At 37.9% G+C, this 18,763-nt stretch overlaps 1 protein-coding gene across 6 annotated transcripts in view; it reads right to left on the bottom strand.

The window, feature by feature from the left end:
- Nucleotides 1-267: 267 nt before the first annotated feature.
- The window catches only part of LOC128556522 (uncharacterized), a 49,367-nt gene continuing 30,871 nt past the window's right edge, over nucleotides 268-18,763 (bottom strand). For all 6 annotated transcript variants that reach the window (XM_053541949.1, XM_053541950.1, XM_053541951.1 and 3 more), the window contains exons 4-6: nucleotides 14,163-14,215; nucleotides 7,483-7,624; nucleotides 268-5,666 (exon numbers count right to left, since the gene is read on the bottom strand). In XM_053541949.1, the coding sequence (XP_053397924.1) occupies nucleotides 5,560-5,666; nucleotides 7,483-7,624; nucleotides 14,163-14,215 (302 nt within the window). In that variant the 3' untranslated portion in view covers nucleotides 268-5,559. The remainder of the gene's footprint in view (nucleotides 5,667-7,482; nucleotides 7,625-14,162; nucleotides 14,216-18,763) is intronic.

Below are 18,763 nucleotides of genomic sequence, written 5' to 3'. Positions count from 1 at the left end.
CCATGCACAACTACTGTTGTTACTGATCACTTGTATGAAGTTTCATTAAATTGTGTCAAGGGGATGAGGAGAGATGGTGTGCACAAGATTGTTTCTACAGACAGACAGACAGACAGGCAGACAACCTGAAACCAGTATACACCCCCTTACAACTTTGTTGTTCGGGGGGGGGGGGGGGTACAAATAGGGAAGTTACTGCCCCTAGGATTCGTACAATGGGTATAACTGGTTTACTCTCAAGTTAGATCAACAAAAGTCCAAGCCGAATAACGGTTTTCAAATTTATTTACAAATCCTTTAACAGTAGTAAACAGCCAAGTTATAATACGAGAATATCATCATTAAATTAAATCAAATTGCTGTAAGAATTAATGTGTAATATCAATACGATGGTAAAATTCAACAACACGTGAATATTTATCTTATTGTTGTGTAATATCACCAAACTGTTAAATTTATAGAAATTTATTTGAATGTTTGTGAATAAAAGGGGAATTAATCCATGCAATAACAGAATTAAGCTGGAGTTACTGTACTGGAAAAGGCAAAACCGTTCCATTCCTTCCCTCTATATTACAAAAAAAATAAATAAAGAAGGAATGTTTTTTGGGTTTTGTTTTTTTTGTTTTTAGATGAAATTATGAATGATGAATTATACATGCAGCAAGCTAATGAACATGGTACCCATGTATCATAATTATGCTAACATGTCCAACAATGTAGTAACAACATGAATTTTTAAGATTAAAATTGATTCATAACTAGTAACCATAACCTAACTATCAATAAGTAATCAAAGCTGACCAACACAGCACAAGATCATACTGGACCTGTATAATTCCTTAACTTTAAGCATATTTATAATTGAGCTGTGCCATGAGAAAACCAACATAATGGCTTTGCGACCAGCATGGATCCAGACCAGTCTGTGCATCTGCGCAGTCTGGTCAGGATCCATGCTGTTTGCTTTCAATGTCTATTGCAGTTAGAGAAACCATTAGCGAACAGCATGGATCCTGACCAGACTGCGCGGATATGCAGACTGGTCTGGATCCATGCTGGTCGCAAAGCCACTATGTTGGTTTTCTCATGGCGCAGCTCAATTATAAATATGCTTAAAGTTGATCATGAATGACAAAATTATATAGTACATTTTTAAATCTACATAACTACGCTTCCAGAAAATGTCTTAATCTCAGTCATACCAGTCAACTCCTCCATCTATGTACTATGTTTCTTTAAGAACTGATTACTTCTCTGATAGAGGATCTTTGGTTAATTATTACTGCCAACCTCTTAACTTCTATGAATGATGAGCTCATGTTGAACCAAGCCATACTCATAAAAACTTCATACCAAGATTGATAAATGATCTACAGTAAATACTGTAGTTTTCATTAATAGAGAAAAAGGCCTATACCCTTGCTAAAAATGTGCATTTTGTACCTAGGGCTAATCTGTGCTTTAACAGGTACAGTCTCTGGTGCAAAGAGTGAATATCTGGAAATGTTGGGGCCATCCTTTAATCTTATCATCATATTAACTTGCAATATATTATTTATTGTGTATACATATAGGAGAGGTCGTGTCTGTAAACAAATCCATTGTATTTTCTATTTTTAGAACTGATAAGACAAAGACCGGGTGGGCAGACGCCGAGCGTCCATGTTTTTTGTAAACAGTGATGCTTTTCTAACGGCTTAAACTTTCTTAAAACACAAATAATATCAATAATTTTTTTATCAATGGAAAGTGTATAAAACAAGCAATTGATTGATTACTTTTGATTACAATTTCGAAATTAAATGGATTAATTATGAACGCTTAACTTACAGTGTTTTTTAAAAAAGTTTGGAGGATCGCTATGCCGCTATTAAAATCTTATGTCATTTAAAATGTATTCATTTTAAAAAGATATTTAAATGGGAAAATATGAAAAATTCAGATCCCATACACAAACGATGTAAAAACATTTGTTTTACCCACCACCAGATAAACAGGTATTTATGCATGACGTCATGGCGATCTCTCCTATAGGTTATATCACACTAAATAGTTGTTGTTCTTTATTCTATATAAAACTGACCTATTTCCAATGACCGCAGCACACATCAGGACCCATTTTAAATTTCTGTAACTTTCATTTTCTTGAAGAATATTGTCAGTGTTAACTAAAAATCAAAAGAAAAGTGGGGGTCATGTTTGCTGCAAGAAAAATAATTTCAGTCAAACACACAAACTGCAAAATCAGCTAAAAAATGAGACCCCAAATTATACTGGTGGTGTATGATCTAAGTTTCCAAGAAAACATTTGTCATGTTGTTATTTCATTATGAAAATGCTACCTACATGTCAAGCATAGATCTGTCATGTGATTTTAGCCAAAAATTTGCAAAGAAAATAAGGAAAATAGCTCTACAGAGCAAAAAAACTGAGGACTATTTGTGTCTGCCATTATGCGACTACCATTTTTTTTTTTTGCGCCATTTTTCTATTTAGTGTCTGTATGCCTATAACTAAGGTTATAACACATTAAATAGTTGTTGTTCTTTATTCTATATAAAACTGACCTATTTCCAATGACCGCAGCACACATCAGGACCCATTTTAAATTTCTGTAACTTACATTTTCTTGAAGAATATTGTCAGTGTTAACTAAAAATCAAAAGAAAAGTGGGGGTCATGTTTGATGCAAGAAAAATAATTTCAGTCAAACACACAAACTGCAAAATCAGCTAAAAAATGAGACCCCAAATTATACTGGTGGTGTATGGTCTAAGTTTCCATGAAAACATTTGTCATGTTGTCATTTCATTATGAAAATGCTACCTACATGTCAAGCATAGATCTGTCATGTGATCTGAGCCAAAAAATTGCAAAGAAAATAAGGAAAATAGCTCTACAGAGCAAAACAAGAGCTGTCACTAATGGTGACAAATACCCCACAGCACCTTGACCTTTGACCTGGTGACCCCAAAGTCAGTAGGGGTGGTGTACTCAATAAGTACTATCAGCATGTGAAGTTTGAAGGTCCTGGGTGAAGTGGTTCGCGAGTAAAGTGCCTTCATGCAAAAAGTTAACGTTGGCCCCTGTGACCTTGACCTTTGACCTGGTGACCCCAAAGTCAGTAGGGTTTGTGTACTCATAAAGTACTATCAGCATGTAAAGTTTGAAGGTCATGGGTGCAGTGGTTCGCGAGTAAAGTGCCTTCATGCAAAAAGTTAACGTTGGCCCCTGTGACCTTGACCCTTGACCTGGTGACCCCAAAGTCAGTAGGGGTGGTGTACTCAATAAGTACTATCAGCATGTGAAGTTTGAAGGTCCTGGGTGCAGTGGTTCGTGAGTAAAGTGCCTTCATGCAAAAAGTTAACGTTGGCCCCTGTGACCTTGACCTTTGACCTGGTGACCCCAAAGTCAGTAGGGTTGGTGTACTCATAAAGTACTATCAGCATGTAAAGTTTGAAGGTCCTGGGTGCAGTGGTTTGCGAGTAAAGTGCCTTCATGCAAAAACTTAATGTTGGCCCCAGTGACCTTGATCTTTGACCTGGTGATCCCAATGTCAGTAGGGTTAGTGTACTCATAAAGTACTATCAGCATGTAAAGTTTGAAGGTCCTAGGTGCAATGGTTCGCGAGTAAAGTGCCTTCATGCAAAAGTTAACATTGGTCCCTGTGACCTTGACCTTTGACCTGGTGACCCCAAAGTCAGTTGGGTTGGTGTACTCAATAAGCACTATCAGCATGTGAAGTTTGAAGGTCCTGGGTGCAGTGGTTCGCGAGTAAAGTGCCTTCATGCAAAAAGTTAACGTTGGCCCCTGTGACCTTGACCTTTGACCTGGTGACCCCAAAGTCAGTAGGGGTGGTGTACTCAATAAGTACTATCAGCATGTGAAGTTTGAAGGTCCTTGGTGCAGTGGTTTGCGAGTAAAGTGCCTTCATGCAAAAAGTTAACGTTGGCCCCTGTGACCTTGACCTTTGACCTGGTGATCCCAATGTCAGTAGGGGTGGTGTACTCATAAAGTACTATCAGCAGGTGAAGTTTGAGGGTCCTGGGTGCAGTGGTTTGCGAGTAAAGTACCTTCATGCAAAAAGTTAACGTTGGCCCCTGTGACCTTGACCTTTGACCTGGTGACCCCAAAGTCAGTATGGGTGGTGTACTCAGTAAGTACTATTAGCATGTGAAGTTTGAAGGTCCTGGGTGCAGTTGTTCGCGAGTAAAGTGCCTTCATGCAAAAAGCTAACATTGGCCCCTGTGACCTTGACCTTTGATCTGGTGATCCCAAAGTCAGTAGGGGTGGTGTACTCAATAAGTACTATCAGCATGTGAAGTTTGAAGGTCATGGGTGCAGTGGTTCGCGAGTAAAGTTCCTTCATGCAAAAAGTTAACATTGGCCCCTGTGACCTTGACCTTTGATCTGGTGACCCCAAAGTCAGTAGGGGTGGTGTACTCAGTAAGTACTATCAGCAGGTGAAGTTTGAAGGTCATGGGTGCAGTGGTTCGCGAGTAAAGTGCCTTCATGCAAAAAGTTAACGCTGTGACTAACGAACGAACGAACTAACTAACGGACGGACAGTTGAAAACTAATATGCCTCCCTTTGGGGGCACAAAAACTGAGGACTATTTGTGTCCGCCATTGTGCTACCATTTTTTTTTGCGCCATATTTCTATTTAGTGTCTGTATGCCTATATATAGCTTCAGCTGCTAACAAGAAAGGGGTATCTGACCTTCTGTTATACTCCTTTAACCAGCATCATAGTTGGTTATATAAATAGTATTAGCAAACTATTACAGAAATTAAGCCATTTCATTAATTACCAAATGTTCAATATCCTGTGAAATTAAATATATATAAAAAATAAAATGCTATAGTAAAATCAGAAAATGCAATTCAACAGCATAAAAAGAAACATATAATAATATTCCATAAAAATCAAACATTTAAAAAAATGAAATATATCTACATATATAGTGAGTACAGTAGAAAAAAAATCTTAGTTCATACAATCATTTCTCTTTCAAGCATAAATCAGAAATAGCAATTCAACATAGTAAAAAAACAACACAATAACATTCTTTAAAATCAAGTATTAAACAAATAAAATATTTACATATATTTACAGGAAAAGATTTCTAGTCCATTAAATCATTTCTCTTTCAAACAATTTTAACTATATCAGACAAAAAGTACCTTTCTGTAGGTGAATAGAACTTACTAACTCTAAAATGAGATTAAGAAATGTTCACTTGGCATATTATATACTTAAACCCCAATAAAATAGTTCTTAACAGCATAGATATCATCATTGAATCTGGATCTTCTAATTTTTGACAGAATGGTTCACTTTTCAAATTGTAAAATTTACACAATGAAGTTGTAAACCGAAACCCTGTACTAACAGCTGTAATAATTTGTGTTTTTTAAAGGCATTCAGTATATAATATTACAATTTCTTTTATACCTAGTTTTCAGTCTGAGTTTCTAGGTATATTCATCAAGCTTATGATGCAGACTTTTACTTATTATCTGTTATAGGCAAAATTGTTTGAAAGACACCTTGGCTATGGGAAATAGGAATTAACACTGATTTTTGGTACACAGCCACAGTCGCACCTCTTCAGTGGAACATCAACACGAATTGTATGTCTGGTAGAATCATCTGGGTGGCCTAAAATAAATAAATGAGACATGTATAGTGATTAAAGCATAATAATGTGTCTTTACCTTAAAGAAAACAATTATCAACAAAGTGTAGCAACAGCTTTGATTATCTAAAGTATTGTGTAGCAGAATAATTCATTCAACATAAAAGGACACTTCCAACCAAGTTTGATGAAACTCCATCAAGCAGTATATGAGAAAAAAAAAAGGTTTACTCTATTTTCAGCTCTGGTGACCCATTATTGCAATCAAGCAGAGCAGAACCATTTAAAACAAACTTAGAAAATTTAATGGTCTATGCAAGACTGCCATATATAGACTAAGTTTGATGAAGATTTTACAAGAAGTCATTTAAGGACGTATGCTAGAATTTGGTACAAACATTTTCCCAATAACAGAATTTCTTATAACTTTGGATATTGAAGGACAATCATCTAAGAAACAAAAAAATGCAATAAAAATCATAGGTCACCGGTATTGAAAAAGAGTTATCTGCCCTTGAAAACGGCATTTCCCCCAAAAATGACGTTTTCAAGGGCAAATAACTCTTTTTCGGTACCGGTGACCTATGATTTTTATTGCATATTTTTGTTTCCTAGATGAATGTCCTTCGATATCCAAAGTTTAAAGAAATTCTGTTATTGGGAAAATTTTTTGCCCATCTCATATACAGGGAATTCTAGCATACGCCTTTAAAAGGATTTTTCTATATTTAGCTCTAGTGGCTGATAAGTGCAATCAAGCAGGCCCACTTTACCAAATGTAAGGATGCTTCAGAAAAGTCTGGTGAAGTTCCATTTTGTGGTTCATCAGAAGAAGCCATTAATAGCATTCTGGTGGCCCCTAGTGCAGCCGATCTGAAGCATTCGATCAGTTTTAAAAAAGTCTAAGGATGCTAAAGTTTGGTGACGGTTCATAAACTGGCTAATGAGGTTTCTCTATTTTCCCTCTTTTTGAACATTCCTATAAAATTACTTTAATTTATGAGCTTTTCCATATGTGCATATACATGTAGTAAAATTGGGACCTAGCCATGTTGACTGTATTTGGCTGATTTAGTCAATCTGACTAAAGTACATCTCCTATTACGCTACGCATAGGATCTGACAACGAGCTATTGATGGCCTCGTTCTGACAACCCTTTCGCTAGCCAATCAAAAGCTACCTTACAGCATTCTGTAAGCTTTATAAAGCCTTGAGTTTCGATATCAACAAGTTTTATTCGAAAGATTTCAGATAGCTGGTTAGCTCAGTCGGTAGGGCACTTACGCTGTAAACGAGAGGTCCCAGGTTCGAGCCCTGGATTAATTAAAACTTTTTTCTTACTCTTTGACATTCGAACAAGTTGTCTGATTGGTTCAAACAAAAATAGATTTGCGAAAATAAAAATAGCAATATTGGAAATCCAAAATATACAGAAGACGAATGTGAATGGGTCGTTTTCAGATCTTCGTTTAGAAGATCAAGTACTTTAGTCAGATTGCTGATTTAGTAAACTTTAGGTCTTTTAGTAAAGAGTCACTGCATGGTCATGACTGTTGAGTTGTTTTGAAATCTGACAATCAGTTTCAGATATTTATATTAAAAGGATTATTACAGAAGTATTCTTTCTGTTCCTATAGCTACCAGAGTTCTATAAGAAATTTTATTTTAGCTTATTTCATGGAGGACAACCCAAGGATCAATACTGTGAAGTTTTATCAGTATTGAGTCAATATGGTTTCAGAGGATATGATTTTAAAGCAGCTGTTTATGAACAGATGACAACTATAAGCCAAAATGATACACCAATTTGACAATACAAAATATCAATATAAAAGTACCATGGTCTGTAACTGTAGCAGTGGCCTTGTAATGGCCACCCCCCACTGCCATGTTGGCCTGTTCTATGCTGTCACTTGACGGATTATGGTTATCGGGAGGTGGACTTGGTTCATCTAGTCCATCGTGTACCTCATCCTGTCTCTGTTAAAATGGAAAATAATAAGAATGCAATATTTAAACCTGTTGTAAGCAGTCATCTAATACCATTTACTATATGGTTATGATAATTCTTTTGTTTGTTTTAGTTAGGTTTAATGGCACACAATTATAGGTCATATGGTGACTTTCCAGCTTATCATGGCAGGGGAAGACCCAGCATTATTTCATCATAGGCATGCACCTGGGTAGAACCACCGACCTTCCGTAAGCCAAGTGGATGGCTTCCTCACATGAAGAATTCTATGCCCTAAGTGAGGCTTGAACCCACATCGTTGAGGGGATAGTGATTTGAAGTCAGATTCATGTGGGAATAAATTTCATGGATTTTGTGGTTGCATCAATCCATGAAACTAAATTTCAACAAAACAAGGTGATCGGTAACACCGATGGATGCTCCCCAAAATTACAACAGCAAAAGGGGCTTTTCAGTCACGAAGGTTGTGCTAAGGAGAAATGTGGTCAGCAAGAGCTGTGGTTCTTAACACTGCACTCCTTCTCACTGATCTCTTTGAATATGTAAAGTATCAATTTAATACCAGTTACACAGTATTCCAGTTATGCCCTGGACAATGTTTTCAACAGAGGGCCATGAAGGCCCTGTATCGCTCACCTGACCTATTGACCTAAAGATCAAGTTTCATTAAGAAATGGTCATAAATGTGGCCTCTAGAACTAGCTTTTCCTTTGATTTGACCTGGCAACCTAGTTTTTGACCCACATGACCCAGATTTATACTTGACCTAAAGATCATCAAGGTTAACATTCTGAATTAAGTTTCATGAAGATATGGTCATAATTGTGGCCTCTAGAGTGTTAAAAAGCTTTTCCTTTGATCTAACCTGGTGACCTAGGTTTTAATCCCACGTGACCCAGATTCAAACTTTACCTAAAGAGCATCAAGATTAACATTCTGGCCAAGTTTCATGAAGATACAGTCATAAATATGGCCTCTAGAGTGTTTACAACCTTTTCCTTAGATTTGACCTGGTGACCTAGTTTTTGACCCCAGATGACTCAATATCAAACTCGTCCAAGATTTTATTGAGAGTAACATTCTGACCAAGTTTAATTAAGACTGGACCAAAATTGTGACCTCTAGAGTGTTAACAACTTTTCCTTTGATTTGACCTGGTGACCTAGTTTTTGACCCCAGATGACCCAATATCAAAATCGTCCAATATTTTATTGAGGGTAACATTCTGACAAAGTTTCATTAAGATTGGGCCAAAATTGTGACCTCTAGAGTGTTAACAGTCAAACTGTTGATGACAGGCAACGGATGGACGGACGACGGACACAGGGCAATCACAACAGCTCACCTTGAGCACTTTGTAGAACTTACATAGTATTTAAGTTATGCCACATACAAGGTTTTCAAAACATGAGCACTGCCTGCGAGTGCCATCACTTGTCTGCAGGTGCTAGACAATATGTAAGAAAAGAGTTCTTGGCCATCTAACTCATCTTAATTGATGACAAAAATGTATGAAGTTTCAAAGCTATAGTAAGTATTCAAGAAAAGTGAACTTAAAACAGAAAACAACCATGAAATATTAATTTTCTAAGTTTAAAAGGCCCATAATTTTTGACAAAATGCAAGGGAGAGTTATGGTTCATGAGAAGAAGTTGTTTAAAGTTTTTTTTCTATTTCTAGCTCTAGCGGCCCCTAAAATGGGCCAAGTGCCCCCATTTGAACAAATTTGGGAGAGGACCTTATAATGATGCTACAGACCAAGTTTGATGAAGATCCATTAAGCGGTCAAGAAGAAGAAGTTGTTTAAAGGTTTTTCTATTTTTAGCTCTAGCGGCCCCTAAAAAGGGCCAAGTGCCCCCATTTGAACAAATTTGGGAGAGGACCTTATAATGATGCTACAGACCAAGTTTGATGAAGATCCATTAAGCGGTCAAGAAGAAGAAGTTGTTTAAAGGTTTTTCTATTTTAAGCTCTAGCGCCCCCATTTGAACAAACTTAGGAGAGGACCATATAACGATGCTTAGTAACAGACCAAGTTTGATGAACATCCATCAAGCAGTTCATGAGAAGAAGTTGTTTAAAGGTTTTGCTATTTTTAGCTCTAGCATCTCCTAAAAGGGGTCAAGTGTCCCCATTTGAAAAAACTTGATAGAGGACTATATAATGATGCTACAGACCAAGTTTGATGAAGATCCATCAAGCGGTTCATGAGAAGAAGTCGTTTAAAGGGTTTTCTATTTTTAGCTTTAGTGGCCCCTAGAATGAGCCAAGTGCCCCCATTTGAATAAACTTGTGAGATGACCATATAATGATGCTACAGACCAAGTTTGAAGAAGATCCATCAAGTGGTTAATGGGAAGAAGTCGTTAAAAGGTTTTTCTATTTTTAGCTCTAGCAGCCCCTAAAAGGGACCATGTGCCCCCATTTGAACAAAATTGGGAGAGGACCTTATAATAATGCTACAGACCAAGTTTGATGAAAATCCATCTGGCAGTTCAGTAGAAGAAGTTGTTTTAAGCTTTTTCTATTTTTAGCTCTAGTAGCCCCTAAAAGGGGCCAAGTGCCCCGATTTGAATAAACTTGGGAGAGGACCTTATAATAATGCTACAGACCAAGTTTGATGAAGATCCATCAAGTGGTTTAGCAGAAGAAGTTGTTCCAAGCTTTTTCTATTTTTAGGCCAAGTGCTCCCATTTGAACAAATTTGGGAGAGGATTTTATAATGATGCTACAGACCAAGTTTAATGAAGACCCATCAAGCGGTTCATGAGAAGAAGTTGTTTAAAGGTTTTTCTATTTTTAGCTCTAGCGGCACCTAAAACGGGGCCAAGTGCCTCAATTTGAACAAATTTGGGAGAGGACCTTATAATGATGCAACAGACCAAGTTTGATGACTATCCATCAAGCGGTTCATGAGAAAAAGTCGTTTAAAGGTTTTTCTATTTTTAGCTCTAGCAGCCCCCTAAAAGGGGCCAAGTGCCCCCATTTGAACAACATTGGGAGAGGACTATGTAACAATGCTATAGACCAAGTTTGATGAAGATCCATAAAGCCGATCATGAGAAGAAGTCGTTTAAAAGTTTTTCTATTTTTAGCTCCAGTGACCCCTAAAAGGGGCTAAGTACCCCCATTTGAACAAAATTAATAGAGGACCTCACTAGAATGCTACAGACCAAATTTGGTGTTATTCTGACCAGCAGTTTCAGAGGAGAAGATGTTTAAGTAAAAATGTGGACGACGGACGCTGGACGACAGTCGACGGACCATCCACCTTATACTAATAGCTCACCCTGAACCTTCGGTTCAGGTGAGCTAAAAATCAGGCCAGCAGTTTCATACAAGATGATTTTTCAAGTTTCCACTATGGAAAATAGACCACACACTCTGGTGGCCATGGTTTTTGAGGAATTGGAATAATTAGAACACTCTTGGTAGATGATTACATAAGGACCATTTGTGTGCATTTATTCTAAAATTGGACCAGCAGTTTCATACAAAAAGATTTTTCAAGTTTCCACGATATACATTTTGGGAAAATAGACCATGCCCTCTGGCAGCCATGTGTTTTGAGGAATTGGAATAATTAAATTTTGAACACTCTTAGTAGATGATCACACAAGGACAATTTGTGTGCATTTATTTCAAAACCGGACCAGCAATTTCATACAAGAAGATTTTTTCAAGTTTCCACTATATACATTAAAGGGAAAATAGACAACGCCCTCTGGCGGCCATGTGTTTTGAGGAATTGGAATAATTTGAACACTCTTAGTAGATGATCACACAAGGACCATTTGTGTGCATTTATTTCAAAATCGGACCAGCAATTTCATACAAGAAGGTTTTTCAAGTTTCCACAATATAGGCACACTCCTGTGATGTTTGGTTGAAATTAGCTTGGTAGTTTACGTAAAAATGTTCTTTAAAGAAACCATAAAAGACAAGAGCTCGTAGAACACGAAATGCCCCCCTTGATACATTCGGTAATTGCACAAGGAACAGAAATTATTTGGTCACTGTACACAAAAGTTCTACTGTTCTGGGTCAATGTGACCTTGACCTTTGACCTACTGACCTCAAAATCAATAGGGGCCATTTGCTGATCATGATCAACCTCCCAATTAAGCTTCATGATCCTAGGCCCAAGCATTCTCAAGTTATCGTCTGGAAACGGTTTAACTGTTCCATGCCAATGTGACCTTGACCTTTGGCCTACTGACCTCAAAATCAATAAGGGTCATCTACTGGTCATGACCAACCTCCCTATCAACTTTTATGATCCTAGGCCCAAGCATTCTTGAGTTATCATCTGGAAACCGTTTAACTGTTCCGGGTCACTGTAACCTTGACCTTTGACCAGCTGATCTCAAAATCATTAACAGCCATCTGCTGATCAAGACCAACATCCCTATCAAGTTTTGTGACCCTAGACCCAAGCGTTCTCAAGTTATTGTCCAGAAACGGTTTAACTGTTTCAGGTCATTGTGACCTTGACCTTTGACCAACTGACCTCAAAGTCAATAGGGGTCATCTGTTGGTCATGATCAACCTCCCTATTAACTTTCATGATCCTAGGCTCAAGTGTTTGTGAGTTATCATCTGGAAACCGTTTCACTGTTCCAGGTCACTGTGACCTTGACCTTTGACTTATTGATCTCAAAATTAATAGGGGTCATCTGCTGGTCATGACCAACCTCCCTGTCAACTTTCATGATCCTAGGCCCAAGCGTTCTTGAGTCATAATTAATGCAGATCAATTTGAACATACCTGAAACAGGACTGCTCAAGGATGCTCTAGACCTGTATCCATCAAGTGCTTCATGAGAAGAATTTATTTAGAATTTTCTTTCATCTTCAAGCTCTGATGGCCCCTAAAAGGTCACCTGACCTAGTTCTAATCACAGGTTACCTAGTATACAATCTGACCTATATTTCTTTGCAACAGACTTTCTGACTAGGCTTTATGTAAATCAGGTACACCATTTAACAACTGTTAAATGATATGACCTAGTGACCTAGTTTTTGACAAACATTCTAATACAATTTTGTGAAGATCAGGTACAGAAAGTGGCATATAGTGTGGTGGTTATATAGACTTTATGTATAAAATTCAACGGGCCATTATGCCCATGAATTATATCATTCAACCACGAAACACATAATATAAATTATATTGGCAACTTGGCTTGGTACTGATCATTCTTGTGGAATTCCATTCAAGCTCCACTAATAGTAAAGAAGTAGTCCTGACAATTCATGTTTAGGCTTTTAAGGGGCCCTAACTAAAAATAATCCCAGTGATATGCACAACTAGACTTCATACCAACCACCCCTGTGGCGTTTGGCTGAAATCCAGCCAGGAGTTTTTGAGGAGGACAAGATAAACTAGAGCTATCACTAAAGGTGATGAATGAACCCCCCACATGCACTGACACAGTACATTGCAATTTGACGCACTCAAGATTGCATAATTATGTGGACTGTATGTATATAGACTGTATGTATACAGTATAGTAACAAAAAACAAAGTCCCATAACTATGCAGAATATTTATCTAAAAGAACGTAACATGCACCATGCACAACTAGGGTTGATACTGATCACTTGTGTGAAGTTTCATTAAATTGTGTGCAAGGGTTCGGAAGATTAGGCGCGCACAAGATTGCATATGCAGACTGTATGTACATAGTATGTGAACAAGAAACAAAGTCCCGTAACTCTGCAATTTTTGTCGTTGAAACAACCTAACATGCCCATGCACAAGTACTGTTGTTATTGATTACTTGTGTGAAGTTTCATTAAATTGTGTCAAGGGGATGAGGAGAGATGGTGCGCACAAGATTGTGTCTATGTATATAGTATAGTAACAAAAAACAAAGTCCCGTAACTCTGCAAAAAAAATTCTGAAAGAACCTAACATGCCCCATGCACAACTACTGTTGTTACTGATCACTTGTGTGAAGTTTCATTAAATTGTGTCAAGGGGATGAAGAGAGATGGTGCGCACAAGAATGTGTCTATATATATAGTATAGTAACAAAAACCAAAGTCCCGTAACTCTGCAATTTTTTTTATCTGAAAGAACCTAACATGCCCCATGCACAACTACTGTTGTTACTGATCACTTGTGTGAAGTTTCATTAAATTGTGTCAAGGGGATGAAGAGAGATGGTGCGCACAAGATTGTGTCTATATATATAGTATAGTAACAAAAACCAAAGTCCCGTAACTCTGCAATTTTTTTTATCTGAAAGAACCTAACATGCCCCATGCACAACTACTGTTATTACTGATCACTTGTGTGAAGTTTCATTAAATTGTGTCAAGGGGATGAGGAGAGATGGTGCGCACAAGATTGTGTCTACGAACAGACAAACGGACGGGCGGACAACCTGAAACAAGTATACCCCCCCCCCCTTACAACTTTGTTGTCGGGGGTACAATGAAAATGGATGGACTGAAGGATGAACAAGAGACAGTCAGATGGGGAAGCCACAACACAAGAAAACTCCCACAAAATTGGGAGACTAAAAAGAAGACACTTACCGTCTCCATAATAAGTAAGGCAAGATCACATCCAGAGTAATCATCACTACCACCTAAAATTATAATAAAACAAAAATGATGTCAGCACTGTATGACATATGCCCTGGAATAAAATAAAAACTTTAAAAAAAAGGCAAAAATCAAAAAACAACCAGAATTTATAGTAACAAGAGGGTCATGATGACCCTGGACCGCTCACCTGAGAAATATGAGCTACATGTTTCAAATGTCAAACTGATAAAGTAAAACCTGGGGCGGGGCCAATTTTACCCCGGGGGTCATGATTTCAACAAAGTTTGTAGAAGTCTACTAGGCAATGCTACATATCAAATATCTAAGATCTAGGCCTCCTGGTTTATTTTTGGCAAATTTATGAAGTTTTCCCTATGTACAATCAAGTAACCTCTGGGGCTGGGTCAATTTCACCCTGGGGGGTCAAGATTTGAACAAATTTTGTAGAGCTCCACTAGGCAATGCTACATGTCAAATATCTAAGCTCTAGGCCTTCTGGATTATTTTTAGAAAATTTTGAAGATTTTTCTATGTACAATCAAGTAACCCCATGGGGCGGGGTCAGTTTGACCCCAGGGGTCATGATTTGAACAAATTTTGTAGAGGTCCACTAGGCAATGCTATATGTGAAATATCTAAGCTCTAGGCCTTCTGGTTTATTTTTAGAAAATTTTGAAGATTTTTCTATGTACAATCAAGTAACCCCATGGGGCAGGGTCAATTTGAACCGGGCGGTCATGATTTGAACAAATTTTGTAGAGGTCCACTAGGCAATGCTACATGTGAAATATCTAAGCTCTAGGCCTTCTGGTTTATTTTTAGAAATTTTTTGAAGATTTTCCTATGTAAAATCAAATGACCCCTGAGGCGAGGTCAATTTTGACCCCGGGGGTCATGATTTAAACAAATTTTGCACAACTCTAGGCCTTCTGATTTATTTTTAGAAAATTTTGAAGATTTTTCTATGTACAATCAAGTAACCCCATGGGGCGGGGTCATGATTCAAATAAATTTTGTAGAGGTCCACCAGGCAATGCTACATGTGAAATATCTAAGCTCTAGGCCTTCTGGTTTATTTTTAGAACATTTTTGAAGATTTTCCTATGTAAAATCAAGTGACCCCTGGGGCGTGGCCAATTTTACCTCGGGGGTCATGATTTGAACAAAGTTTGTAGAAGTCTACTAGGAAATGTTACATATCAAATATCTAAGATCTAGGCCTTCTTGTTTATTTTTAGCAAATGTATGAAGATTTCCCTATGCACAATCAAGTAACCCCTGGGGCTGGGTCAATTTGACCCTGGGGGGTCAAGATTTGAACAAATTTTGTAGAAGTTCACTAGGCAATGCTACATGTCAAATATCTAAGCTCTAGGCCTTCTGGTTTATTTTTAGAAAAAAATTTGAAGATTTTTCTATGTACAATCAAGTAACCCCATGGGGCGGGGTCAATTTAATCCCAGGGGTCATGATTTGAACAAATTTTGTAGAGGTCCACTAGGCAATGCTACATGTCAAATATCTAAGCTCTAGGCCTTCTGGTTTATTTTTAGAAAATTTTGAAGATTTTTTTATGTACAATCAAGTAACCCCATGGGACGGGGTCAATTTGCCCCGGCGGTCATGATTTGAACAAATTTTGTAGAAGTCCACTAGGCAATGCTACATGTCAAATATCTAAGCTCTAGGCCTTCTGGTTTATTTTTAGAAAATTTTGAAGATTTTTCTATGTACAATCAAGTAACCCCATGGGGCGGGGTCAATTTAATCCCAGGGGTCAAGATTTGAACACATTTTGTAGAGGTCCACTAGGCAATGCTACATGTCAAATATCTAAGCTCTAGGCCTTCTGGTTTATTTTATGAAAATTTTGAAGATTTTTCTATGTACAATCAAGTAACCCCATGGGGCGGGGTCAATTTAATCCCAGGGGTCAAGATTTGAACAAATTTTATAGAAGTCCACTAGGCAATGCTACATGTCAAATATCTAAGCTCTAGGCCTTCTGGTTTATTTTTAGAAAATTTTGAAGATTTTTCTATGTACAATAAAGTAACCCCATGGGGCGGGGTCAATTTGACCCGGGGAGTCATGATTTGAACAAATTTTGTAGAGGTCCACTAGGCAATGCTACATGTGAAATATCTAAGCTCTAGACCTTCTGGTTTATTTTTAGAAAATTTTGAAGATTTTTCTATGTACAATCAAGTGACCCCATGGGGTGGGGTCAATTTGACCACAGGGGTCATGATTTGAACAATGTTTGAAGAAGTTTAATTGGCAATGCTACATGTCAAATATCTAAGCTCTAGGCCTTCTGGTTTATTTTTAGAAAATTTTGAAGATTTTTCTATGTATAATCAAGTAACCCCATGGGGCGGGGTCAATTTGATCCCAGGGGTCATGATTTGAATTTTTTTTGTAGAGGTCCACTAGGCAATGCTACAGGTGAAATATCTAAGGTCTAGGCCTTCTGGTTTATTTTTAGAAAATTTTGAAGGTTTTTCTATGTACAATCAAGTAACCCCATGGGGCGGGGTCAAACTGACCCGGGCGGTCATGATTTGAACAAATTTTGCAGAGGTCCACTAGGCAATGCTACATGTCAAATATCTAAGATCTAGGCCTTCTGGTTTATTTTTAGAAAATTTTTGAAGATTTTCCTATGTAAAATCAAGTGACCCCTGGGGTGGGGTCAGTTTTGACCACGGGGATCATGATTTGAACAATTTTGTAGAGGTCCACTAGGCAATGCTACATGTCAAATATCTAAGCTCTAGGCCTTCTGGTTTATTTTTAGAAATTTTTTTGAAGATTTTCCTATGTAAAATCAAATGACCCCTGAGGCGGGGTCCATTTTGACCCCGGGGGTCATGATTTAAACAAATTTTGTAGAACTCTAGGCCTTCTGATTTATTTTTAGAAAATTTAGAAGATTTTTCTATGTACAATCAAGTAATCCCCTGGGGCGGGGTCAATTTGACCCCGGGGGTCATGATTCATATAAATTTTGTAGAGGTCCACCAGGCAATGCTACATGTGAAATGCCTAAGCTCTAGGCCTTCTGGTTTATTTTTAGAACATTTTTGAAGATTTTCCTATGTAAAATCAAGTGACCCCTGGGGCGGGGCTAATTTTATCCCAGGGGTCATGATTTGAATAAAGTTTGTAGAAGTCTACTAGGAAATGTTACATATCAAATATCTAAGATCTAGGCCTTCTTGTTTATTTTTAGCAAATTTATGAAGATTTCCCTATGTGCAATCAAGTTACCCCTGGGGCTGGGTCAATTTTACCCTGGGGGGTCAAGATTTGAAAAAATTTTGTAGAAGTCCACTAGGCATTGCTACATGTCAAATATCTAAGCTCTAGGCCTTCTGGTTTATTTTTAGAAAATTTTGAAGATTTTTCTATGTACAATCAAGTAACTCCATGGGGCAGGGTCAATTTGACCCCGGGGTCATGATTTGAATAAATTTTGCAGAGGTCCACTAGGCAATGCTACATGTCAAATATCTAAGTTCTAGGCCTTCTGGTTTATTTTTTTAAATGTTTGGAAGAATTTCCTATAGAAATCTATGTAAAATCAAGTGACCCCTGGGGCGGGGTTTATTTTGACCCCGGGATCATGACTTGAACAACTTTAGTAGAGGTCCACTAGGCAATGCTACATGTCAAATATTTAAGCTCTAGGGCTTCTGGTTTTTGAGAAGAAGATTTTTGAAGATTTTCCTATGTAAAATCAAGTGACCCCTGGGGTGGGGTCAATTTTAGCCCTGGGGTCATGATTTGAACAAATTTGGTAGAGGTCCACTAGGGAATGCTTCACACCAAATATCTAAGCTCTAGGCTTCTGGTTGTTGAGAAGAAGATTTTTGAAGTTTTTCAATTCGGTTGCCATGGCAACCAGAGTTCTATATGGAATTCATTTCTTTGAACAGTTTTTGTAGAGCTTCACCCAAGGAACATTCCTGTGAAGTTTGGATGAAATTGGCCTAGCGGTTTATGAGGAGATGTCATTTAAAGTAAAAGTTTACGGACGGACGATGGACGCCAGACGGTGAGTGATCCTAATAGCTCACCCCGAGCCTTTGGCTCTGTGGAGCTAAAAAAAAACAAAAAAGAGCTGTCACTAATGGTGACAGATGCCCCCGCAGTGCCTCGACCTTTGACCTGGTGACCCCAATGTCAATAGGGGTCGTTTACTCAATAATTACTATCAGCACGTGAAGTTTGAAGGTCCTGGGTGCAGTGGTTCGCGAGTAAAGTGCCTTCATGCAAAAAGTTATAATAACGTAAAAAGTTAACGTTGTGATGAACTAACGGACGGACAGTTGAAAACTAATATGCCTCCCTTCGGGGGCATAAAAACCCAGAATTGTGTCCATAGGACAAGGAAGCCCCTCACATACTGTGCCATCCTTTATATAAAAATTATCAAAGGGCCATAACTGCAGTAAAAATACTCACAGAGAAAATTCCTTCCTTTATGGTCATCTGCACATTAAGCTCGTTCATCTGTGAAAGTTTGAAGCAAATCAGGCCAATAATGTGGGAGGAGTTGGACACACAAGATTTTTCTCTATATC

This window comes from Mercenaria mercenaria, chromosome 4 (assembly GCF_021730395.1).
Source record: "Mercenaria mercenaria strain notata chromosome 4, MADL_Memer_1, whole genome shotgun sequence".
Lineage (NCBI taxonomy): Eukaryota > Metazoa > Mollusca > Bivalvia > Venerida > Veneridae > Mercenaria > Mercenaria mercenaria.
This window is presented reverse-complemented; position numbering and strand designations above follow the sequence as displayed.